The sequence below is a fragment of the Danio rerio genome, chromosome 17, assembly GCF_052040795.2.
Source record: "Danio rerio strain M-AB ecotype USA chromosome 17, GRCz13ab, whole genome shotgun sequence".
In the NCBI taxonomy this organism is placed as follows: Eukaryota; Metazoa; Chordata; class Actinopteri; order Cypriniformes; family Danionidae; genus Danio; species Danio rerio.
The window spans coordinates 822,894-837,500 of record NC_141037.1 but is presented as its reverse complement, the minus strand read 5'-3'; the positions used below and the strand labels follow the sequence as shown (position 1 = coordinate 837,500).

General features: G+C 42.4%; 1 protein-coding gene across 2 annotated transcripts in view; it reads left to right on the top strand.

Annotated features, from left to right (window-relative positions):
* LOC101884734 (ryanodine receptor 3) overlaps window positions 1–13,088 on the top strand; it is a 253,838-nt gene extending 240,750 nt beyond the window's left edge. For both annotated transcript variants that reach the window (XM_087289686.1, XM_087289685.1), the window contains 12 exons: window positions 149–337; window positions 633–763; window positions 882–924; window positions 2,632–2,759; window positions 2,852–2,912; window positions 4,820–4,966; window positions 5,920–6,054; window positions 6,287–6,443; window positions 6,648–6,712; window positions 7,548–7,648; window positions 10,331–10,382; window positions 11,471–13,088. In XM_087289686.1, coding sequence (XP_087145812.1) covers window positions 149–337; window positions 633–763; window positions 882–924; window positions 2,632–2,759; window positions 2,852–2,912; window positions 4,820–4,966; window positions 5,920–6,054; window positions 6,287–6,443; window positions 6,648–6,712; window positions 7,548–7,648; window positions 10,331–10,382; window positions 11,471–11,566 — 1,305 coding nt within the window. In that variant the 3' untranslated portion in view covers window positions 11,567–13,088. The remainder of the gene's footprint in view (window positions 1–148; window positions 338–632; window positions 764–881; window positions 925–2,631; window positions 2,760–2,851; window positions 2,913–4,819; window positions 4,967–5,919; window positions 6,055–6,286; window positions 6,444–6,647; window positions 6,713–7,547; window positions 7,649–10,330; window positions 10,383–11,470) is intronic.
* The last annotated feature ends 1,519 nt before the right edge of the window (window positions 13,089–14,607 follow it).

Genomic DNA, 14,607 nt, shown 5'->3' with positions numbered 1-14,607 from the left:
ATCTCAAAACTCTTAAATGTAGAAGCTTTTTCTTGACGAGCTCGAAATCTAGTCTTATTGTCAGCAATAATGAGTCAAAATGAAGAGAGATTGAGCAAAAGAATCTGCCATTGGGGTGAACAGAATGATCTCACCGTGTGTGTTGCAGGTGACGGGCGATGACCCTGATGAGGTGGACCCGTGGGCTCGGCGTGGGGACGAGGAGGATGATGAAGGTGTGGTGGAGTGTTTCGTCCTGCAGGAGAGCAGTGGTTATATGGCCCCGACGCTGCGCTTCCTCGCCGTCATGCACACACTCATCTCCTTCCTCTGTGTGCTGGGATACTACTATCTGAAGGTGCGCGCACACTCACACACACACACACACACACACACACACACAAACAGTATAAGTCCTGACTGTGTTCATCAACTGAAACTGTGTGTGTTTGTGTGTCCATCTTTTGTGATGTGCGTGTGTGTGCTTGCCTGTATGCGTCTGCTCGTGTGTGTGTGTGTGTGTGTGTGTGTGTGTGTGTGTCTGCATGTGTGTGTCTGTGCGTCTGTCTGTTTCTGTATGTTTGTGTGTGTGTGTGTGTGTGTGTGTGTGTGTGTGTGTGTGTGTGTGTGTGTGTGTGTGTGTGTGTGTGCAGGTGCCGCTGGTGGTGTTCAAGCGTGAGAAGGAAATCGCCCGTAAGCTGGAGTTTGACGGCCTCTACATCACCGAGCAGCCGTCTGATGACGATATTAAAGGCCAGTGGGACAGACTCGTCATCAACACACCGTCAGTCTCACACACACAAACACACACACACACACCTTCACCTTCTGAAAGTCAAACACACAGTCATTCTCTGATCATTCAGTGTCCATGAGGAACTCAGTCTCTCTGTTCTGCGCAGGTCCTTCCCCAACAACTACTGGGACAAGTTTGTCAAACGCAAGGCAAGTGTGTGAAAGTGTGTGAGTTCAGCTGTCAGAAACACGTTTGTCTGGTTTCTAGTGCAAATATCTAAAAGCTCTTAAATCAAGAAGCATTTACTAGACAAGTAAAAATATTGTCTCGTTTCAGAAATAATGAGTTTTTGACTTTGATTATAACTAAGATTATTTTGCTCACCCCACTTTAGCATGAACGGGTGCTCCAGCATACTGTAGTGTTAACTGAAGTGAGCTGTAATACATGGTGTAGTATACTTTAGATATTGCTACATTAAACTGGGGTGTATTGTAGTATAGCATGATCATTTGGGTTGTTTGGTTATATAACTATTGTTGTTGTGTTACCATGGAAACTGCAGAATCACTACAACAAATTAATTATTATAATTGTTGTGTTACCATAGAAACTATACAATCGCCACAACAGATTAATAACTATAGTTGTTGTTGCCAGAGTAACTGTAGAATCACAACAGATGCAACAGATTTATTAATACAGTTGCGATGTTACTATGGCAACTGTAGAATCACTACAACAAATCAACTACTAATATTGTCCTTTTACCATAGTAACTGTAAAATTAACACCATAGATCAATTACTATAGTTTTGGTGTTACCATAGCAACTGTAGAATCACCACAGCAGATCAACTACTATAGGTGTTGTTACCATAGCAACTGTAGAATCAACACAACAGATCAATGTCTATAGTTGTTGTTACCATAGCAACTGTAGAATCACTATAGTAGATCAACTACTGTAGTTGTTGTTACCATGGCAACTCTAGAATCACAACAACAGATCAATTAATACAGTTGTCATGTTACCATGGAATCTGTAGAATCACTACAACCAATCAATTACTATTATTTTCCTGTTACTATAGTAACCGTAGAATCAACACCATAGATCAATTACTATAGTTGTTTTGCTACCATTGTAAATGTAGAATCACCACAACAGATGAATTACTACAGTTGCTGTAACCATAGCTACTGTAGAATCACCAAAGTAGATCAACTACTATAGGAGTCGTTACGATAGTAACTAAAGAATCAACACAGCAGATCAATATCTATACTTGTTGTTACCATAGCAACTGTAGAATCACTATAGTAGATCAACTACTGTAGTTGTTGTTACCATGGCAACTCTAGAATCACAACAACAGATCAATTAATACAGTTGTCATGTTACCATGGAATCTGTAGAATCACTACAACCAATCAATTACTATTATTATCCTGTTACTATAGCAGCGATAGAATAAACACAACAGGTCAGTTACTTTAGTTGTAGTGTTATCGTAGCAGCTATATCGTAACTCTGCAACAAATAAATTACTATTGTTGTTGTTACCATAGCAACTTTAGGATCACCAAAATAGATCAACCACTACTGTTGCTGTTACCATGAGAACTATAGAATCGCCAGATTAATCAGATTAATCGCTATAGTTGCCATGTTAACATAGCAACTGTAGAATCACCACAGCAGATTAATTACTTTGATTGTTCAGTTACCATTACAACTAGAATCTCCACAGCAGATAAATGCTGGTTCTTATCTACAGTATGCTCTAAAAACACTACAGGATTTTTTCATGTGTAATGTCAGTCCTCTGTGTGTTTCCGTCTCTCTCTCTCTCTCTCTCTCTCTCTCAGTGTCTGTGTGCTAATATTGGTGATGTTCTGCATTTTCACTGTAGGTGATCAATAAGTACGGTGACCTGTATGGTGCGGAGCGGATCGCGGAGCTGCTGGGTTTGGATAAAAGCGCTTTAGACTTCAATCCCACCGAGGAGACGGTCATTAAGGAGGCTTCACTGCTGTCCTGGTCAGACCCTCCTCATTTACAGCTGCTGGTGTAATTCTTGCGCTCGTTTACCTCTGCTGCGGTGTGAACTCTCGCTCGCTGTGCTGTTTCAGGTTGAGCTCCATCGACACCAAGTATCACGTGTGGAAGCTGGGCGTCGTGTTCACAGATAACGTGAGTGTTTCCCACTGCTGGATAGAGTATGGAAGAATCACACTCAAGTTAATTTATCAGTACATGCCAAAACTGAAGTACAAGTAGAGGAAAAGAATACACTGCAAAGCCTGAAACCTAAATCTAGAGTACTCAATAGTAGTGAGTATTAGGCTGTGAACATTACTCCACCTCATACCCTGCTTATTAAATATAAAGCTTACATCAGTGCCATTTACTTTTAAAGATGTTTCTGAGTGTATAATTTTTATTCATGGACTATAAATAGTTAAGAGGTAAACAGAATAATCCTCTTCCATAAACAACAGTAATAAGACAAATGTTCAGTGGATTAATATTGTGTTTTTAAAAGACCAAACTCAGCAAATACATTATTGATGTAGGATACACTCATTGGCCACTTTATTAGGTACACCCCACTAGTACCGGGTTGGACCCCTTTTGCCTTTAGATTGGCTTTAATCCTTCATAGATTCATCAAGCTACTGGAAATATTCCTCAGAGATTTTGCTCCATATTGTCATGATAGCATCACACAGTTGCTGCAGATTTGTCGGCTGCACATCCATGATGCCAATCTCCCGTTCCACCACATCCCAAAGCTGCTCTATTGGATTGAGCTCTGGTGACTGTGGAGGCCATTTGAGTGCAGTGAACTCATCGTCATGTTCAAGAAAGCAGTCTGAGATGATTGAGCTTTATGACATGCTGCGTTATCCTGCTGGAAGTAGCCATCAGAAGATGGAGACACTGTGCTCATAAAGGGATGGACATGGTCAGCAGCAATACTCAGGTAGGCTGTGGCGTTGATGCTCAATTGGTACTAATGGACCCAAAGAAAATCTCCCCCACACCATTACACCACCACCACCAGCCTGAACCGCTGATACAAGGCAGGATGATCCATGCTTTCATGCTGTTGAGGCCAAATTCTGCCCCGAGCATCCGAATGTGTCAGCAGAAATGGAGACTCATCAGAGCAGCAACGTTTCTCCAATCTTCTATTGTCCAGTTTTGGTGAGTCTGTGTGAATTGTAGCCTCAGTTTCCTGTTCTTAGCTGACAGGAGCGGCACCCGGTGTGCTCTTCTGCTGCTGTAGCCCATCCGCCTCAAGGTTGGACGTGTTGTGTGTTCAGAGATGCTCTTCTGCAGAGCTCGGTTGTAACGAGTGCTTATTTGAGTTACTGTTGCCTTTCTATCAGCTGGAACCAGTCTGGCCATTCTCCTCTGACCTCTGGCCTCATCAACAAGGCATTTGCGCCCACAAAACTGCCGCTCACAGGATATTTCCTCTTTTTCTCTGTAAACCCTAGAGATGGTTGTGCGTGAAAATCCCAGTAGATCAGCAGTTTCTGAAATACTCAGAGCAGCCCGTCTGGCAGCAACAACCATGCCACGATCAAAGTCACTTAAATCCCCTTTCTTCCCCATTCTGATGCTCACTTTGAACTACAGCAGATTGTCTTGACCATGTCTACATGCCTAAATGCAGTGAGCTGCTGCCATGTGATTGGCTGATTAGACATTTGCGTTAACAAGCAGTTGGACAGGTGTACCTAATAAAGTGGCCAGTGAGAGCATAACCCTATATACAAGCAAGTACATGTATCCAGAACACAAATGAGTAACATTCCGTGAAGTGTTGAGCATTTCACATAATGAAAGACATTTGTAGCTCCGCCCACATCCCGCCTCTTTGGCCATTTTTGCTCTCCCGGCAATGATGCATGATGACAGACTGACAAGATGGTGATGTTTGGCTTCGCCCACTTTGTGCTCAGTTTGCGCTCTTCAGTAACCCATGGTAACTTCATGCAGAGTGAAATCTGCGCACAAATCTAGCTGTGCTGAGGTTATGACCTCATGTGTATTATGTGTGTGAATATTGTAATGTGTGTGTGTTTCAGTCGTTCCTGTATCTGGTCTGGTACACCACCATGTCCATCCTGGGACACTACAATAACTTCTTCTTTGCGGCTCATCTGCTGGACATCGCCATGGGCTTTAAAACACTCAGGACCATCCTGTCCTCCGTCACACACAACGGCAAGCAGGTCTGATGTCCCCGTTATTTACGTCTACTAGAGTATGAATTAGAGCAGGTTTCATGAAACTAAGGTAACGAAGATTCTGTACTGATTAATCAGATAACATTACTCTGGCCTGATTGGCCGGTTGATTGGTCAGATGGCTCAGTCTGTTCTGATTGGTCAGTTGACTCAGTCTGTTCTGATTGGTCAGGCAGCTTTGATTGGTCAGATGGCCGTACTGTGCCATGATTGGTCAGATGACTCTATCTTTTCTGATTGGTCAGATGACTCAGTCTGTTCTGATTGGTCAGATGACTCAGTCTCCTCTGATTGGTCAGATGACTCAGTCTGTTCTGATTGGTCAGATGACTCAGTCTCCTCTGATTGGTCAGATGACTCAGTCTGTTCTGATTGGTCAGATGACTCAGTCTGTTCTGATTGGTCAGATGACTCAGTCTGTTCTGATTGGCCAAATGACTCAGTCTGTTCTGATTGGTCAGGCAGCTTTGATTGGTCAGATGGCCGTACTGTGCCATGATTGGTCAGATGACTCTATCTTTTCTGATTGGTCAGATGACTCAGTCTGTTCTGATTGGTCAGTTGACTCAGTCTGTTCTGATTGGTCAGATGACTCAGTGTCCTCTGATTGGTCAGATGACTCAGTCTGTTCTGATTGGTCAGTTGACTCAGTCTGTTCTGATTGGTCAGATGACTCAGTCTGTTCTGATTGGTCAGATGACTCAGTCTGTTCTGATTGGTCAGTTGACTCAGTCTGTTCTGATTGGTCAGATGACTCAGTCTCCTCTGATTGGTCAGATGACTCAGTCTGTTCTGATTGGCCAAATGACTCAGTCTGTTTTGATTGGTCAGGCAGCTTTGATTAGTCAGATGGCTGTACTGTGCCATGATTGGTCAGAAGACTCTGTCTGTTCTAGATTGGTCAGGTGAAGGAGTGTGCTGTGATTGGTGTGTTTCAGCTGGTGTTGACGGTGGGTCTGCTGGCGGTGGTTGTGTATCTCTACACTGTTGTTGCGTTCAACTTCTTCCGCAAGTTCTACAACAAGAGCGCAGACGAGGACGAGCCTGACATGAAGTGTGACGACATGATGACGGTGAGTGATGCTTCATCTGCTGCAACACACTGCTGCATGTGTGTGTTCACTTGTGTGTGTGTGTGTGATCAATCTTTTGTATTCGCTTGCTTGTGTGTGGTAAATCTCATGTGTGTGTTCACTCATTTGTGTGTTTGTGTGTGTAACTCTTGTGTGTGTTAACTATTTTTTGTGTATGTGTGTGTGTGTGTGTGTGTGTGTGTGTGTGTGTGTGTGTGTGTGTGTGTATCAGTGTTATCTGTTCCACATGTATGTGGGTGTGCGTGCGGGCGGAGGTATCGGTGATGAGATCGAGGATCCCGCAGGTGACCCGTATGAACTCTACCGAATCCTCTTCGACATCACCTTCTTCTTCTTCGTCATCGTCATCCTGCTGGCCATCATACAAGGTACACAGTTTCACATACAATAGACACACACACACACACACACACACACACACACACACACACACACAGACATAATGACAATGACTGAATACTGTAGAAGAGTTTTCACTGTTCATGATCACTAATGACGCCTCACTATAAAGCTGCATTAACTGTGTGTGTGTGTCTGTGTTTGTGTGCGTGTCCGTGTGTGTGTGTGTTCAGGTTTGATCATTGATGCATTTGGAGAGCTAAGAGACCAACAGGAACAGGTCAAAGAAGACATGGAGGTACAAACACACACACAAACATCCCATTCATATTACACACAAACACACGCACGCACGCACACACACACATACGCACACATACACACACACTCACACACACACACACACACACACACACACACACATCCCACTCAAGTTACACACACAAATATATACATTACATTCATATTACACACACACACACACACACCTGCCAATCATATTGCAAGCAAATACACAAACAGAAACACACACGTCTCATTCATATTACACACAAACACATGCACGCACACACAAATACACACATACATACACGCACACACACACGCACAAAGTACATTGATATCACACACACACTACATTAATATTACACATTCATCCTATTCATATCACACACACACACACACACACACACAAACAAACTACATACATATAACACACAAACACACACACACACACACACACACGCTAAATTGATATTACACACACACCCTATTCATATTACACACACACATGCTACATTCATATTACCCACATTGATATTACACAAACACTACGTTAATATTACACACACATCCCATTCATATCACCCATAACACACACACACACCACACACATACACATGCATCGACACATAACACACTATATCACACATAATACAGTCGTATCACACATAACACACTCATATTATAACACACACAAACCCACACATCACATTAACATCCCACAAACACAATACGTTGACATAACACACACACACACACACACACACACACACACACACACACACACACACACACACACACACAGATACTGGTGTTCTGAGTGAGTGAGTGTGTGTGTTTTCTCTCGTCAGACCAAATGCTTCATCTGTGGCATTGGGAACGATTATTTTGACACGACGCCGCACGGTTTCGAGACTCACACTCTACAAGAGCACAACCTCGCCAACTACCTGTGAGCACTTCCTGTCTTCATTTTAACGTTACCATATAATGTGAAGTAAAGGATAATGTACATGCAGCCGGTTATTCTCACAGAATAAAGCTCTACAGGTGTATCAGCAGCTGCTATATTAGACTGAAGGGTTTATTCTGAATAACAGCCGGCTGCGTGTACATTATGCTGATTATTACTACACTAAACTATCAGACACAAAACACTGATCAGAGCCATTATGGTTTACTGGCTCAATTAAATGTGAAGTTTGCAGAATGAAACATGGCTGAATGCAGAATACACTAAACTACTTATTATTATTAATTAATCACTTTAATTTTTTATGTTTATTCAGACTCCACCAAATGTCACTGAGTTGCTATGGTTACTGCTAATGTTTGGGGGAATATAAGTTGAACTGTGATCAAAACTGACTGGAACTGCTTCTGCTGAAAAAAAGTCTGTTCTGATTGGTCAAATGACTCAGTCTGTTCTGATTGGTCAGATGACTCAGTCTGTTCTGATTGGTCAAATGACTCAGTCTGTTCTGATTGGTCAGATGACTCAGTCTGTTCTGATTGGTCAGGTAGTTCTGATTGGTCAGATGACTCAGTCTGTTCTGATTGGTCAGGTAGTTCTGATTGGTCAGATGACTCAGTCTGTTCTGATTGGTCAGATGACTCAGTCTGTTCTGATTGGTCAGATGACTCAGTCTGTTCTAATTGGTCAGATGACTCAGTCTCTTCTGATTTGTCAGATGACTCAGTCTGTTCTGATTGGTCAGATGACTCAGTCTGTTCTGATTGGTCAGATGACTCAGTCTGTCCTGATTGGTCAGATAATTCTGATTGGTCAGATGACTCAGTCTGTTCTAATTGGTCAGATGACTCAGTCTGTTGTGATTGGTCAGGTAGTTCTGATCGGTCAGATGACTCAGTCTGTCCTGATTGGTCAGATAATTCTGATTGTTCAGATGACTCAGTCTGTTCTAATTGGTCAGATGACTCAGTCTGTTCTGATTGGTCAGATGACTCAGTCTGTTCTGATTGGTCAGATGACTCAGTCTGTCCTGATTGGTCAGATAATTCTGATTGGTCAGATGACTCAGTCTGTTCTGATTTGTCAGATGACTCAGTCTGTTCTGATTGGTCAGATGACTCAGTCTGTCCTGATTGGTCAGATAATTCTGATTGGTCAGATGACTCAGTCTGTTCTAATTGGTCAGATGACTCAGTCTGTTCTGATTTGTCAGATAATTCTGATTGTTCAGATGACTCAGTCTGTTCTAATTGGTCAGATGACTCAGTCTGTTCTGATTTGTCAGATGACTCAGTCTGTTCTGATTGGTCAGATGACTCAGTCTGTCCTGATTGGTCAGATAATTCTGATTGGTCAGATGACTCAGTCTGTTCTGATTTGTCAGATGACTCAGTCTGTTCTGATTGGTCAGATGACTCAGTCTGTCCTGATTGGTCAGATAATTCTGATTGGTCAGATGACTCAGTCTCTTCTGATTTGACAGATGACTCAGTCTGTTCTGATTGGTCAGGTAGTTCTGATTGGTCAGATGACTCAGTCTGTTCTGATTGGTCAGATGACTCAGTCTGTTCTGATTGGTCAGATGACTCAGTCTGTTCTGATTGGTCAGATGACTCAGTCTGTTCTGATTGGTCAGGTAGCTCTGATTGGTCAAATGACGCTACTCTTTTATGATTGGGGTGCCCAAACTGGCCGGTGTCCTGCAAAGTGTAGTTTCAACCCCAATCAGCCACACCTGGGCTAGCTAATCAATTTCTCACTAGGCTTTCTAGAAACATCTTTGCAGGTGTGTTGAGGCAAGTTGGAGCTAAAATCTGTAGGACACCGGCCCTCCAGGAGTGAGTTTGGACAGCCCTGATTTAAGGGAAAAACATATACAGTATATGCCACATTTCTGCACTGTAAAAAATAACTGTAAATTACCCATTTTCTGGTATTTTTTCATCTATTTCTGGTTTTGAATTGCATTATGGGACTTTTATTGATATGTTTAATAGTCTTTGAAGTGCTATATTGTCTGGGTGTGTGCTACAGTGTGTGTTATAGTGGATGTAAATTAAAATACAAATCCCTGGTATTAAACTGCCAGTGCTTTTCTTGTTATATTGCAGACTTGTGTATATATAGTTGAAGACTAAATTATTAGTAAACTATATTAGTAAAAACTGCTAAGGTCAATATTTTTAGCCTTCTTAAGATTTTTAAAAAGTATTTTAAACCCGCAAGATGGAAATCAGAGCTCAAAATTAGTAGGATATTCCCTATAGTTACAGCTAATAGATGCTAATGTTCTCTTAATTATTGTTCAACACACACTAATCTGTTAAAATCTCAGTTTTTAAAAATCTCTCTGTTAAAGAGCAGTTATCGCAGGAGTGCGAATAATCCATCAATTATTCGAAATGCGAATAATGCAGTTAAGTCTTCAACTGTGTAAATATACATTTATATTGATTAATGGTCAAGATGATTGGACTCTGTGTTATTTCGTTTAATCCGTTGTTATTGGAGAACATACTCTGGAATGTCGTGATTGACCAATCAGGATCAATTATTCGAGAGAGTCGGGTGATAACGCGTGTTTCTGTCATCCTGCTGAAGTAGTAAGAGCTGTAGTTTAGTTCATTCTAACCGTGTTTTTGATTTCTGTTAAACTTTCAGATTTTTTCTGATGTACCTGATCAACAAGGATGAAACTGAGCACACTGGACAGGTAAACAGACTACTCCTGCAAAATACACTTATTTCACTAAGACTCATTCCAGAATGCTTAAGTGTGATAGTGAGCACCTGATTCTGTTACTAATTATTGTTTAAATTATTATTAAACATTTTATACAATAAGGGTAACTGAGTTGACGGTAACAGAGCTGACGGTAACCGAGTGGATGGTAACCGAGTTGACGGTAACAGAGCCAACAATAACAGAGCTGACGATAACCGAGTTGACAGTAACAGAGCTGTCGGTAACTGAGTTGACGGTAACCTAATTGACGGTAGTGGACGGTAACAGAGCAGACGGTAGCAGAGCTGATAGTATCACAGTTGGTGGCAAAAGAGTTGATGGTAACGGAGTTGACGGTATTAGAGCTGATGGTTACAGAGTTAACGGCAACAGAGTTGATGGTAACCGAGTTGACGGTAGGAAAGCTGACGGTAACAGAGTTGACCGCAACAAAGTTGATGGTAACAGAGTTGACGGTAGGAGAGCTGAAGGTAACAGAGTTGATGATAACCGTGTTGATGGTAACAGAGCTAACAATAACTGAGTTGACGGTAACTGAGTTGACGTAACAGAGCTGACGGTATTTGAGTTGATGGTAATCGTGATGACGGTAATAGAGCTGACGGTAACAGAGCTGACGGTAGACGAGTTAACCGTAACAGAGTTGACATTACAGCAGACGGTAACCGAATTGACGATAACTGAGTTGACGGTAACCGAGTTGATGGTAATCGTGTTGACGGAAATCGAGTTGATGGTAGGTAACCGAGTTGACAGTAACAGATCTGGCGGTAACTGAGTTGACGGTAACAGAGCTGACGGTAACCTTGTTGACAACAGAGTTGACATTTTTCCATCATTTTGTGCTTTAGCTCCAGTTGCTAACCTGAAGCCAGACTGTGCGTGGCGTGTCTAAAACATCATTTATGTCGTTACATCATATTATTGTGTTTAAACAGTGGCTGAATTTGCTGAAAAAGTAATTTCAGTCAAAACATTGTTTAGAGAGAGCCTGATCCATGTTGTAATCAGGAGGCAGGGTTAACGGGAGGGTTAAATGCTGTCTTTCTCGGCAGGAGTCGTACGTGTGGAAGATGTACCAGGAGCGCTGCTGGGACTTTTTCCCGGCCGGAGACTGTTTCCGAAAGCAGTACGAGGATCAGCTGGGATAGAGAAACCCGTGAAAAACCTCCAGACCTCGTGCCAAAAAACGTATGGAGCCTAAACTATGACAAAACAACCTGAATCTGAATTGAGTTCATTTGAACGATTGATAATTGTAGTTTAATACAACTGAATAGTATAAGTCATTACGAATTAAATCTCCTAGCTGGAATACTCAACATTTAAAGTTTAAGATCGCTGATTTTTAAAGGCAGGTTTTCACCGACGTGCATTTTCAAGCAACAGATTTTTGGATTTTTTTCTGGATTTTTTTCTGTTGCTTGAAAATGCATGTCTATAAGTATCTCCCTTTAAAAATCAGAGCCTGGTTGCTTGACAGTCCTCAAGCTAGGAAATCCCTTAGTTTGAAAGTCTGCATGAACCGCAAGCTGCGACCATATTTTTCCACATTGTGAAGCAGTTCCTAGAGAAACGGGATGTTAAATGAGTAAATGGGCGTGGCTTGTTTTTTCTACTGTGTGCTGATTGGATATAGTAAGGTAGGTGTGGCATTCAGAAAGATGGGCAAAATGGTTTGGGGACAGTTATGGGTCAGACTCCTCCTCCTCACCGTTTCTGTTTGATGTCAAAACTGACAGCTGGAGGGGCGTGGTTAAGTATGTTAGCCCTGCCCACTACGTCAGACAAACCTGATCTGAGAATTTAACTGAAAACAAACAGGAAGTGCATTAGCAGATTTTACTTTACATTACAAGAGCAAACTGTTTTATTTTTCTCATCTGACATGCACAGATGAATTAAAACAAAACTAGTCATGTGAGCGGACAACATCAATGTGGTTAGTTTAGATTTTATTGGATGGGCCGCAAAGCAGTACTGGGAAACACCCATACACTCTCACAATCACACACACACACACACACACACACACACACTCATACACTACGGCGAATTTAGTTAATCAGTTCTCCTATAGCGCATGTGTTTGGACTGTGGGGGAAACCGGAGCACCCGGAGGAAACCCACACCAACATGGGGAGAACATGCAAACTCCACACAGAAACACCAACTGACCCAGCCGAGGCTCAAACCAGTGATAATTTTGCTGTGAGGCCACAGTGCTAACCACTGAGCCACCATGCCGCCCCAAAATTAAAGTTCAGAAATTACATTTTTAACGGCATATAATATTCAGTTTGGCTTAAATTACAATTGTCAGTAACTCAACTGTTACACGACTCGAATTCAGATGGTTTTGTCACAGGTTGAGCTCCATAATCCCCCAACAGCTCAACTCGTTGCCTTCCAGAAGCGTCGCACAAGGGTTTTCCAGTGTTTTCGAGCTCTGCGTCTCCAGCCGTTTCTGCACAAGCATGACTTTTTTTCCCGATTTCTGCTTTCTGGAGACTGCTGTAGCTGAAGTGAAGTGCCTTACTGATCCTCCATCGCCACACCTGAGCTATGCAAGACCTCCCGCGTCACTCGCTCTCGTCTGGCCGTTTGTATGGCGTAGCTTTGCTCTCTTGTGCTTTTGTTTTCCAGGATTAATAAAGATACTGATGCAATAAACGTGCGCTCTGTCATTCTCCACCTGTGTGTTCTTACGGGAGATCTGTTAAGATGGCAAACAAATGAGGTTTTGTCTCGTTTCTGGTCTAAATATCTACAATTTCTTTAATCAAGAAGCATTTTCTTAAAATATTGCCTTGCTTTTACAAGTACTGAGTCAGTATTGAGTGAGGTAAAGGTGGTTCATTTGTCGCTGTGGCGACACCTGATAAATCATCTAATAAGCTGGAGGAAACTACACTCACTGGCCACTTTATTAGGTACACCTCACTAGTACCGGGTTGGACCCCTTTTGCCTTCAGATCTGCCTTAATCCTTCATGGATTCATCAAGCTACTGGAAATATTCCTCAGAGATATTCCTCCATATTGACATGATAGCATCACACAGTTGCTGCAGATTTGTCGGCTGCACATCCATGATGCCAATCTCCCGTTCCACCACATCCCAAAGCTGCTCTATTGGATTGAGCTCTGGTGACTGTGGAGGCCATTTGAGTACAGTGAACTCATCGTCATGTTCAAGAAAGCAGTCTGAGATGATTGAGCTTTATGACATGCTGCGTTATCCTGCTGGAAGTAGCCATCAGAAGATGGAGACACTGTGCTCATAAAGGGATGGACATGGTCAGCAGCAATACTCAGGTAGGCTGTGGCGTTGATGCTCAATTGGTACTAATGGACCCAAAGAAAATCTCCCCCACACCATTACACCACCACCACCAGCCTGAACCGCTGATACAAGGCAGGATGATCCATGCTTTCATGTTGTTGAGGTCAAATTGTGAGTCGAGCATCCGAATGTGTGAGCAGAAATGGAGACTCATCAGAGCAGCAACGTTTCTCCAATCTTCTATTGTCCAGTTTTGGTGAGCCTGTGTGAATTGTAGCCTCAGTTTCCTGTTCTTAGCTGACAGGAGCGGCACCCGGTGTGCTCTTCTGCTGCTGTAGCCCATCCGCCTCAAGGTTGGACGTGTTGTGTGTTCAGAGATGCTCTTCTGCAGAGCTCGGTTGTAACGAGTGCTTATTTGAGTTACTGTTGCCTTTCTATCAGCTGGAACCAGTCTGGCCATTCTCCTCTGACCTCTGGCCTCATCAACAAGGCATTTGCGCACACAGAACTGCCACTCACTGGAGATTTCCTCTGTTTCTCTGTAAAGCCTAGAGATGGTTGTGTGTGAAAATCCCAGTAGATCAGCAGTTTCTGAAATACTCAGAGCAGCCCGTCTGGCAGCAACAACCATGCCACGTTCAGAGTCACTTAAATCCCCTTTCTTCCCCATTCTGATGCTCGCTTTGAACTGCAGCAGATCATCTTGACCATGTCTACATGCCTAAATGCAGTGAGCTGCTGCCATGTGATTGGCTGATTAGACATTTGTGGCACCATGCAGTTGGACAGGTGTACCTAATAAAGTGGCCTGGGAGTACACTATATATGACTTATGAATAAGTTATTATAAATTATTATAAGTTATTAATAAATTAATCATTTATCTTATAAAATAATAATAAAATAA